At 33.5% G+C, this 12,376-nt stretch overlaps 1 protein-coding gene across 1 annotated transcript; it reads right to left on the bottom strand.

The window, feature by feature from the left end:
* Positions 1 to 8,401: 8,401 nt before the first annotated feature.
* Positions 8,402 to 11,082, bottom strand: LOC137830268 (protein LIGHT-DEPENDENT SHORT HYPOCOTYLS 7). Its single transcript, XM_068637477.2, has 2 exons — positions 10,194 to 11,082; positions 8,402 to 8,737 (listed from the first exon to the last, which is right to left on the bottom strand). Exon 1 carries the CDS (start codon positions 10,810 to 10,812, stop codon positions 10,249 to 10,251), a length of 564 nt encoding a protein of 187 aa, XP_068493578.1. The 5' UTR covers positions 10,813 to 11,082; the 3' UTR covers positions 8,402 to 8,737; positions 10,194 to 10,248.
* Positions 11,083 to 12,376: the final 1,294 nt, after the last annotated feature.

Genomic DNA, 12,376 nt, shown 5'->3' with positions numbered 1-12,376 from the left:
CATATGCGGCCAGGAGGAACGTGCCCAAGGTGAAGGCCAAAGAGGAGTTTTGGATTCGACCCAAGTTCCAAGTATCCTACAAGAAATTGTTGGGCATGCCAGGAATCGTGGAAATTCTGAGGTTCTCTCAGAAGACTGATAGGAATCTAGGGCCACAAAAAAAGGTCTGGTGCGAATTCCACAAGGGATTTGAGCACGACATTGAGCGATATATAGCTCTAGGTCACCAACTTGCGAGCTTGGTGAAGGATGGATTCTTGAAAGAATAACTTGAGGCGCACCAGGAAGAACGACAGGGAGAGGTTGCTCCTAGGGACCAAGCACATGAGATACCAGTCCATGGAAAGCTGAACACCATCCCAGGAGGATTTTATGGAGGAGGGAGCTCTACTTCCAAGCGTAAGTGATACACGAGAGCAGTGATGACCGTGGAGGTGAGGAGACCCGACCATCCACCAGAGCCCGCTCTCTGTTTTACAAGCTCTGACCTGGAGAACATGGTTCCTCATAAGGATGATCCAGTGGTGATATTTGATGTCACCGTGGGAAGGAAGGTACACCGAGTTCTCATTAACCAGGGGAGCTCAACTAATGTGATGTTTTGGTCAACATTCAACAGTTTGTAGTTATCTCCCGACTAGCTAAGGTCGTACGACGAAAGATCAGGTGGAAGTGCGATGATACATCGAGCTGAGGATGAATTTTTCTGATGGCACCTCAGCTCGGACGATGAACGTCAGGTACATTGTAGTTAATGCCTCTTCATCTTATAATTTGCTTTTGAGGAGACCTTCTTTGAACAAGTTGGGTGCGGTGGTCTCAACGAGGCACATGAAGATGAAGTTTCCTTCTCTTGATGGAGGAGTGATCACCATCAAGCCTGATCAGAAGAAGGCGAGGAAATGCTACGAAAGTAGCTTGAAGAGCAAAAGGGGAACATACTCAATCACTGTTCAGGCGGGAGAGCCAAAAGAGATTGTGGAAGTTGGAATTGCCAGTGAGAGACGACCTAGATCTAATGGTGAGGTTCATGAAAAAGAAATAGGAGGGAAGAAGTTCAAGCTTGGCACATCAATATGTCAAGAGTTGCAGGAGAAGATAGCTGAGGTGATATCAAAGCACATGGATGCTTTCGCTTGGTCATCCGCAGACATGGCCGGGATAGACCCAGATTTTTTATGTCATAGGCTTACCATGGATGAGAAGGTTAGGTCGGTAGTCCAGAAGCGGAGGAAGTTCAATGAAGAAAGATGCCTAATCACCAGAGAAGAAACTTAGAAGCTTTTGAATGCTGGCCACATAAAGGAAATCCAATACCCTGAGTGGTTGGCAAATGTGGTGTTGGTGCAGAAGGCTAACGGGAAGTGGAGGATGTGCGTTGACTTTACCAACCTGAACAAGGCCTGTCCCAAGGATTCTTACCCGCTTCCAAGTATAGATTCCTTGGTGGACAGTGCCTCGGGTTGTCGAATTGAGCTTCCTGAAGGCGTTCTCGGGGTACAACCAAATCCGTATGCACCCTAGAGACGAGAGCAAGACTGCCTTCATGGCCGAGTTTGCCAGCTACTGTTATAAGGTCATGCCCTTTGGCCTCAAGAATGCTGACACCACTTACCAGAGGTTGATGGATAGGATTCTTGCCCCAATGATTGGGAAAAACGTGCAGGCATATTTAGACGACATGGTCATCACATCAGAAGAGAAAAATCAGCACATTGCTAATTTAGACGAGCTATTCACGACAATAGCTAAGTACAATTTGAAGTTGGACCTAGAGAAGTGTGTGTTTGGGGTAGAAGTAGGGAAGTTCCTTGGGTTTTTGCTCACTGAAAGGGGTATAGTGGCGAACCCTGACAAATGTGTTGCAATCATAGGGATGAGGAGTGTAACATCCCTATTTTTTTCCCCATATTTGTTAATATATTATGCATGCAATATCTAATTAACATGTAAACATATATTAGGTTATCATATTTGTATCTTAAAAAGATATCCCTCTTCATAGGGAGTTAATATATACATCAAAAGTTTAAAAAAAAAACAAAAGGAACAAAGCATTCAAAGGTAAATCTATCCATTACTCCAGTTGCTCACTGAGGAGCTCTATTACCTGCAATCTCATCTGCTCCCGTGTAAAACACGATCATCACAGATAAACAAACAAACACAAACAAATAACAGGGTAAGCTAGCTATGTAAAAATTTCTATATAATTTCATGTCAAATTAATCAACATAATTCATTAAGTCCCATACAATTTCTCAAATCATCAAGTGTCTATTAAAATTTCATAATTCATCTTTTCACATGTTAGACTTCTACTGACTCATAACACATAGACACTTGACTCTACTTCCGGAAGACTCGTGTGTTGACTTAGACTCAGAGATCTGCACCTGTCATACTACATCACTGTGAAATCCACACAACTATGCGCATAATTAATCTCAATATCATCTCTCTCCTAGTATGACAAGGTTAATTCATATAACAGGTCAAGTTAATTATCTTTCAAACAACTTACCCATTCATATCAACCTCCTTCGACTCTCACCACCTGAATAACTTCATCTATATGATTCCATTATCTCAGGAGAGTCAGGATATCTCCTTCTAGACGAATCCCTAGTCAATGCACATCCTAAACAATCTTAACACGGTATTTTCTTTCCTGAAAATACTATGTCTCGATTAGAATTCATGTTTTGAACCTCATAATATCCACCATCAAACAATCAAATCATACCAATGTTTAGAATTTCCAAAATACACAACAATTCATTGACTAATCATATATATGTCTAATTAAAGAGATTTTCAATTAACTATACATGAAATATAAGTTTACATACTTTATAAGAAAAACTATATAGAAATAAATAAATAAATCTTTTAAAAGCAAATAAAAATTTGTTTAATATTTTTATTTTATTTTATTTTTTATTTTTATTTTTATTTTACTTTAGCTTGAGCTAGAATTCGCTAACTTGAGCTAAAATCCACCAGAGAGCACCCAAAATTTTAGCTTGAGCTAAAATCCTCCAAAGAGCACCCAGAATTTTAGCTTGAGCTAAAATCCTCCAGAGAGCACCCAGAATTTTTAGCTTGGGCTAAAATCCTCCAGAGAGCACCCAGAATTTTTTAGCTTGGGCTAAAATCCTCCAGAGAGCACCCAGAATTTTTAGCTTGAGCTAGCACTTGCTAGCTTGAGCGAAATATGCAGAAAAATTCTGCATAACTTAATATACCTATTAGATTATAAATCAATATCTCATTCAATTCATAAATTATAAATCTACACATTACATTGACAGTTCCTGTTCAGCATGATACAATCACTCTCATTGAATCATTGAGTTATTATGTCCATTTATACATATATATGATTTCTAATTCTGAAACCATTTAAATCAAACAACCAATTCTCAATCACAACACTTTCAATTTCAATCAAACTACAATCTACTCAGAACAAGAAATCTTGCAACAAAATCTGGAATTGGTGACCCCGTCACACTCATATTCAAATCTTCTAACCTAGGGTTCTATTGAAGATTTTAAACTAGCTTCCCTTACCTTTACTTGAGCATATGCTCACGAAGAGTTCCAAACCTACCAAAATCTTCAAAAGTAGCTTAACCTGCACCACAGAGTCCTGATAAAAAATCTAACTATATCTCTAAGACTCTGATCTACTAAAGACTAATCCTAAAACTAAAAGAGGCACATGCATTCACTTAGATTAAGATAGACCTACAAGTTCGAAATTTGACTCGGAGAAGGGTAAAAATTGAACTTACTCTATCAGAGATTCTGATTGGGCAATCTTATAGGATTCACTGCCAAGAGTCCAATGGCAAACTCCGATCGCCAAACTGATAAGCAAGGAGATCGGAATCTTAGAGAGAAGGGAGAGAAAAGGAAAAAGAGGAACAAAATTGAACTTACTCTTTAAGAGATTCTGATCGGGCAGTCTTGTAGTCTTCGTTGCCAGGAGTCCAATGGCAGACTCCGATCGCCAAACTGATAAGCGAGGAGATCAGAATCATAGAGAGAAGGGAGAGAAAGGAAAAGGGAAACTTTTAGAGAGATGGTGGTTCTTTTAAAATGAAACCTGAATAACTGAATTTTCTATTTATATGTCATTTTCATTTTTAATAATAAAATATTCAGGTATCATTTAAAATATATCACTTCTACTCTAAGGTTATTTTCTAGATCCTTACAAGGAGCCATGTCAGCGTAAAGGAGGTTCAATGGTTAATGGGACGTATGGCTGCCCTGTCTCGATTCTTGTTAGCTAGTGGAGATAAGGGGTATCCATATTTTCAGTGCTTGAAGAAGAATAACCAGTTTGTTTGGACTCGTGAGTGTAAAGAAGCCTTCATCAGGTTGAAGAAGTACTTGGCCAGTCCTCCTGTCCTTTGTAAGTCGCTTCCAGGTACCCCCATTCGTCTTTATTTTGTGATCACAGATCGGGCAATCAGCTCGGTCATTGTGCAAGATCAAGATAAGGTCCAGAAGCCGGTTTACTTTGTGAGCAAGGTTATTGTAGGGACTAGAAACGCGGTACCAAGCCATTGAGAAGGCCGCTTTAGTGGTGGTATTCATAGCTCGGCGGCTCCGCCACTACTTTTAGAGCTTTACTATGATTGTGATGAATGATCTGCCCATCCACAAGGTCCTTCAGAAGCTTGACATAGCAAGTTGGATGGTTCGTTGGGCAGTTGAGTTGTCTGAGTTCGATGTGCTGTACGAACCCCGAAGACTGATAAGGGCCTGGTGTATGCTGATTTCATGGTAGAGCTGTCATATGAAGGTTCCCAATCTGATCCTAATGACTTATAGTGGGTCCTTTCGATGGATGGGTCCTCTAACCAACAGGGGAGTGAAGCTGAGATAATTCTAGAAGGGTCAAGTGGGTTGTTAATTGAGCAAGTCTTGTTGTTCGCTTTTAAAACTAACAATAACTAGGCTGAGTACAAACCGTGGGGAAAGAACAGGTTTTAAATCTTCGATTGTTTTAAATATAAAAAAAATTCGTAAAGGTAATATGCTATTCTTGTAAGGATTAATTTATTTTTAATGAAAATGTTATTTTATATATTATATTAACATAAATTCAGCCATTAAAAAAAAGACTAATAACATAAACTTAGAAATATAACAAAAATATGTGTTGACTCTATATTTATGATAATAATAAAGTAAAAAAATAAATATAAACTATAAAACGAATTTATTTTTTTAATGATAATATACAATAATATTAACTACAAAAATTAATAAATTAATAATGTGGTAGATGTTTCAAAATATTTTCATACAAAATACAAACTACGATTATACTAAAATTATAAGAGACAAATTTAAATGTTTATATCAACAAATTGTACTCATTATTATATAACAAAATTAAACAAATTAACTTAACAAATTCTATAAATTTCCAACAACATGACAAATTTAAATATCACTTTATACTTTCAGTTTTAAATTTGAATTTAATTACACCTTTCATATTAAAAATTATTACAAAGAAGGTTTTACCTTTGCCTCTTTCTTTTCCAACATTTATTTTAAATATTTCCACAATAATACATTCCTTATTTAAGTTTTAAAATTAATTGTTGACATTAAACAATTAATGTCAAATTAAGAACTCTAAAATGGGTATAGTACTTTATATATCATTCGCAAAGTTATAATTATTTATTTTAATTATATACTTATCATCGCATGTTTATTTCATTTCAATGATATTTCAAAATTTGTCAAATTTTCGTAAACTCCAAAACTTTAAAAAGTTATTATTTTTTGCATCCCACAAATCGAAATCGATGCATTTTTTTTAAATTTTGGAATGTGAGTTTGACCGATGATATTTGTATTCCTTTTCTTGTTGTTACTTATTTTTGGACATTATTAAATTTCCAACTTTCCAAAAAATTAGAATGATTTAATCATCAAAAATTAGTTATCGTAATTAATCATCTTCTTGCATTAGTAAACCTACAAAAACATGTGTAAGTATTTCCTACGTGTCTAAATCAAAATACTTCTCATGAAAAAGGTTTTAATTTTTATACAAGACTTAAATTTAGTGATTTCACTACATATTGTAATAATAATATTGTTATGTTTATAGAACCACAAATAAATTTGTAGCAATTACATTACCACAATCTCACAGTTCCCATATATAGGTTAACAATTAATGGAATGTATAACGCACTTTAACTTACTAACAAATTTCACCTACAAAATCTAATTACTATAAAATAAAAAGGAAAAAGAAAATCTAACTTAACCACAAAATGGTATAATGAAACAAAAAATTATTTTAAAATTAAATAAGTCGTATCCATGTACGATTTTAATTTTTATATTAAATTAAATTTATATTTGACCAGTACGATATCAGTTATATCAAAATTGTACTTAAGTCGTACTCTACCTGCAATACTTGTCAATTCTAAATTTTATTTTATCGATTTTAAAAAATATCAAATATAATTACACCATTTAGAAAAAAAAAATCATAAAGTTATCTATAATTGATTTTGGCTCTTATTGCCTGAGAAATCACACAAATGCCAATAAATAACCAATAAACTTATCACAAACCATACAGTGCAACCTCTGATTTCAATGCAATAATTCAACATGCCAATCAGTTTTATATAAGAACTAATTCATTCAATCAGACACCTGCCCTATATAGAATTATTTTCTTTATTCTAATCCAAAATTTTGGAACCACTGAAAAATAATTAAACTGTAGACACATTTATATTTATTTTTCTCAAAGAATACCCATGTAATGGTGATCTATATATTGGTTTTCAATACAATAAATAATTCAATGTTTTTATAAGAAAATTGTATATAAGAATATGGTAAGAAAAAATAAGATTTATTTATTCTCTATGTGTACTTAAATATATAAGATATAAATATTTTTTCTTTTTAAATTATAAACTAATTAGATAGATCAACGGATCATGAAATTCTATCATTATTAAATTAATTACATATAATTATGTACAATATCATATAATAGTTATATATAATTTGATAATTATTTTTTTTTAATAGTTTTTGTGCTGTTATCATTCACAAACACCTTGTAAGTTCCTATTCTTAAACCACAGTGACTGACCCAGAAATTTCAAGCAGTAGGAATAAGAATGAGAAAAATATATATGTTTATTTCATTTTGAAGTGAACTTGAGAGATAGAAGGAGAAAGGAAGGGTAGTAATTTTTGGACAATCCTAAATAGACACTCCATCTACACCTATTTCATTTTTTTCTTGTCTTTTTTTTACTTATATCACATCATTTCTTCATGAAATGTTAAGAGACAAATTCAGAAACGTAATAAGTAATGCTATAGTGAAGCTAAGTATAGAGAGAAAAGAAGAAAAAAGACTAATATGAAAAAAGCTTCATAAGATAACAACTTCTTAATTCACATCAGAAAAAAGCTTTGGATATAAAGACAATGAAACTTGAATATCAACACTATGATAATCATAAAAGAATTTGAAATTAAGTGGAGACATGTGTCCCCATATTGCTTAATAATATCAGTCCATCCTTAAGAGCTCAGAATGATCCTCAGTGGACATATTTTCTCCTAAAAGTCAAAGGCTTCATCCTATAACTTCTCCTAAAAGCATGTAATTGATTGATTGTTTCCTTCTATGGCAAAAATTGTGATGAATTTGTTTGGAGACATGAGGTGAAACTAGAGGAGTCACAGGTTTTAGACAGAAGTGACAGCTTCTGATCAAATGATCCAAAACACCCTCCCCACAAAAGAAAAAAAGTAGCCAATATAGCTCAATTCTTGAAAGGACGAGGTTTAGTATCAAATCCTTGTCCCTTTTGTCAGTATTTGAAAGATGGGTCTGTTGATTTAATCATGAACAATAGGAATCAGGTGCAATATATTGGTTTAAATTTTATTGAAGAGACAGCAGAGGTATCCGATGATTTTTGTGTTAACTCACTTGCATTATGCACTTATGTGGGTCATCATCTTTCTTATTTGTGGGGTTAATCTTGCACTGATTATGGAAAAGTTTTCAGTCCAACATCAGATTTTCTTCTTTAGCCCAATTCAGTCACTTGGAAGTTCTAACTTATCTGAGATCTATCTCACTAATTCATCAATGAATGCACATATATATATACAGAAACTTATACACACTCTTTGCATAAATATGTATGTACTATGATCTGCATGATGAAATTATGTATTATGCATGTGCTATGGTACTAGCAAGGCGTAATGTATATATATAGTTGTCACGTATATATGATCAAGAAAAGTAATTATTGATCAAAACCATTCATACCATGAGTGTAAAGCATAATAATCATACACTGGAATATCAGAAGCAAAGCAAAAGTATTTCAATGAAAGCTGAACATACCATCCATCATACACACTGCTTGGAAGATAATTCGAAGCTATTTTCACCCCACTATGCTTGATGTATCACTGAGGCATAAGGGTGAATACAATAGGACTTACCCAATATTAACTCTTCATGAACTTCAGTCTAAATTCTCATTCAAATAACAAAACACACAGAGAAAGGTTTAACTTTGACCCAAGGACAATGATATTGTGAATTATATATCTCCAATTGAAGGACTTCAGCTAAGGTTTTAACACATATACAAGGCTCAGTAACAGACTCAGGACTTTGAAATCATTGGCAGACCTGAAACAATCCAAGAAGAACATAAAAAATCAAATGCATTTAAAGCTTGTAATGCCAACAATTCAAGTAAATATATACTAATAATATGTATAATATATGCCTTCAAACCCTCTATAAGATCAAACATCCAAGGCACTGTTAAATTGTAGTTACAATTGGTCCTAGTTATATTAAGCTAGGATTTATAAACAAAAAAAAAGACAAGAATTCAAGATATTGTATGGTCATGATGATGCCTTTTCATGCACAGTGTTTGGTAGTGGGGAAGAGTACAGTGTAATTCATGTACGGAGGTCAGATATACATATTGCAGCACCAAATTACAATGATTGTTATGTCTGGTACACAGTTATGAGTTATGAATCTTGTGTATCTAGTTTTGAGTATTTGTTTCTTTCAATCCTATTGAATTTTAGATAGAAATTTTGTGAAGTACTTCATGTAGCTTTATATGAGTTTAATATGAGGGTTTTTATAAAAAAATATTTCTATTTATTAATTTTTTATTTGTTGATAAAAAAAATATTGCAACCACCAAAGAAAAAGGACTTCCATATAGATGTTTAATACGAATAAGAAGAGAAAAATCAAAACTATTAGCATAAGACAAAGCTTTATATACACTAGAGATCCGCAGTTCTGGTACACTAATGTATAATGTATAAAAAAGCACAATACCAGCAGTTGCAGACAAGAATCCAAACAACATCTATTTCAATCTCATAAGATTTTTGAATTGAATCCTCTTTTTTTCAAAAAATAAATACTGTTAACAAGAATCCCTATCTCTTAGCCATAAATATTGCTTAACTCTTATGTTATATTATCAAAGGAGTTATCCCATTTGTGGAAGATAGTGGGAATCCAAAAGAAGTAAGATTGTGTGGAAAAGCAAAACATGTACATTTATATAATAAGCAGCATAGAAATGTTATGAAATTCAAAATCCACAATAACATCGTCATCTTGCATGTGAGAAAGGACAAATTGAGAATGGATGGGAGAGTACTCCATACTCCCTATTAAATGCTCATTAAATCAATACAGTGTGAAAACAAAATAAAAATGAAGGTAAAGTCATTGAGCACTGTTATTATGTCATTTATCAAAATTATATATGGTATTTAGGGTTTAGAAAAGCCAGTGAACTAGGGTTTGCTATATGAATGAAACATAAGGTGAGATAAAAATTGACCCTATAACACCTTCAATGGACCCCTTATGTGTTTGATGCGATTGCCTTTTGTAGCAATCTTGGTTTAGAAAATTCAACCAACTGTGAACACTGACCCAAAGAAGTTATTGTAGAAATTAATGATCTTGTTAATTGTTGAATTATATGCTTTTATTATGCACATAATAATGTCAATGATTCAAACAGCAGCAAGTCTTTTCCGTGTCAACTTCTGAAAATAGCAGCAAATCTATAACAGTAAGTGAGGAAAAAATAATTTACCATTCTTATTATTACGCTGAAGAAGAAGCCAAACCAAAAAGAGAGACTCAAAATTTTACTGGTGCAAAGGTAAGTTTGAGCTGTCCCCGTTGGCCTTGATGAGATTCCTCTTCTTCTTTTTCTTCTTATAAGGGATCCCTCTTGCCTTAGCTTGAGAGTCTCGAACCTCACGAAGATAAACTCTTATGGCACCACTAGCAAATGGATTAGTCTCAGGCAAGCCTCCATTTTCTTCATATGCAGCTCTCAGCCTTCCAATGAGAGCATCAAGGCTCCCCCAAGCTTGTTTAAGAGGGCAAGTGCAAGGACCAGGTGGCTCCACTTGACCAAAGAAGAGACAACCTTGAGCATGCACCTTAGTTTTCCCAAACTGGTCCAAGTACCTTAGGAAATCCAGCACTTGGTTTGAATTGCACTGTGAAAGTGCCACAGGAGGCCTCTGGTTCCTCAAGTACTGCCCAAAAGTGTTCCAATCCCTCCTCTTCTGAGATTCATATCTACTCAGAGGGTGCTGCTGCTGTTGCTGTTGTTGTTGATGCTGATGCTGATGCTGATCAGAAGCAGCAGAAGCAGAAGATCTTGATGATCCTTCTGCTATGTCTTTTCCTTTGGTTGACATATCTGAGTCAGTGGTGATTGCAATTCATTTAGTATTTGTTTTTCTGAAGCAAGGATGAAGGAAGAAGGAAGAAAGGGAAGGTTTTGTTTTTTGAATGGAGAAGACAATAGAATAGAAGTGGAAGAAAATGACAAATTTTGTTTTGGAGGATCACATCACAGGGGGCTAGTGAGGAGACATGGAATGGGACCAATGAAAGTGCTTTATCCTTCTTTTTCTTCCTTCCCTACATTATCTTGCTTTAATGGTACTATTAGCATTAACCATACTTTATAATTTTGTTTCCTCTTATTTTTTTTATAATTATTATGCTCCCATCATCAAAGGTGTCATTATTGGGTAACTTAGCGTAATTAGCACTGTGGTTATACCCAATGACTATTAAATAACAGTCTAGGTCCTCTAGCATTAAGGGCTTGTTTGGCACCTAATAGAAAATTTTGTGATTACAAGTTAAACTTAGTGACTTCCGTAACCTATTCTATAACTCATTGTCAAGCCACAAAAGTATGGTGTTACATCTCTTTCACATGCTCATTAACCACAAAACTTTTCAATTGTGTTTACCCTATACCTCTTACTAATAAAAGAAACTCCAGCCAAAAGTTTAATGCAAAAATCTAACCATGAATACATGACATCAAAGAATATCTTGTTAAATAATTTTTATTATTATTTTTTATCTTTGTCTTTTTCATATTTCTGATCCCTTCAAAGTTAAACAAATCATGTTTTAAATATATGTGAATTTCAATAGAATAAATTTCTCTTTCTTTGTGGAGGGAAAAAAAAAGTAAAGAATAATTTTGAGTGGAGGAAGGGTTGTTACTTGCTTGATTGATGAAGTATCTAATCTGAAAATCTTATGTAAAAATATTTTATGTCATTGCTTGAGGATCCGTACTACACCATTTCAACGCCTAGTTTGTGGCATAATCATAATATCTACAATTCATCTCCATATTGACATAAGAACCCACATGTGTCCAACAAATTTTATTCCAACAAATTGAAATATGTTGCACAAACAACTTTACCTTTTAACTTTTAACTTTTCTTTACAAAACTAATCAAGATGAGTTTTGTTTTCAATGCTACACTTAATTTTCTTTTGCCCTACTATATAATTTAACTTGATGTTATATATTACTTTTTAAGAATTTTCATTTTTTTTTAATCTAACAATTAAAAGTAAGTTACTCTTTAGATTATGAAAAAAAAAAACAAAGATGGAAAATAATTATCATTAAGAGTTGCTCCTAAAATAACTTAATCTCTCTTATATAAACTGGATTCAAACTAGAAGTTTGAACTATTAATATTAATATGATTCACAAGATTATTTTTAAGAAAGTAACATATAAGATTATATGGTTATTCTCTCTTACAAGATTCAAACTAGAAGTGTGAACTAGTGATATAATTCACAATATTATTTTTAAGAAAGTAATGTATAAGATTATAGGATCATTCTTCTGAAATTTTGTTTAATCAGCAAAAGGAATATATAAATAAAAAGATACATGGGTATTTCAACCCATATACATAAACTTCTACATAAAGA

The sequence above is a fragment of the Phaseolus vulgaris genome, chromosome 11, assembly GCF_051622355.1.
Source record: "Phaseolus vulgaris cultivar YP4 chromosome 11, ASM5162235v1, whole genome shotgun sequence".
NCBI lineage: Eukaryota > Viridiplantae > Streptophyta > Magnoliopsida > Fabales > Fabaceae > Phaseolus > Phaseolus vulgaris.
Note: the sequence above shows the minus strand (reverse complement) of the source record. Positions and strands in the feature narration are given on the sequence as shown.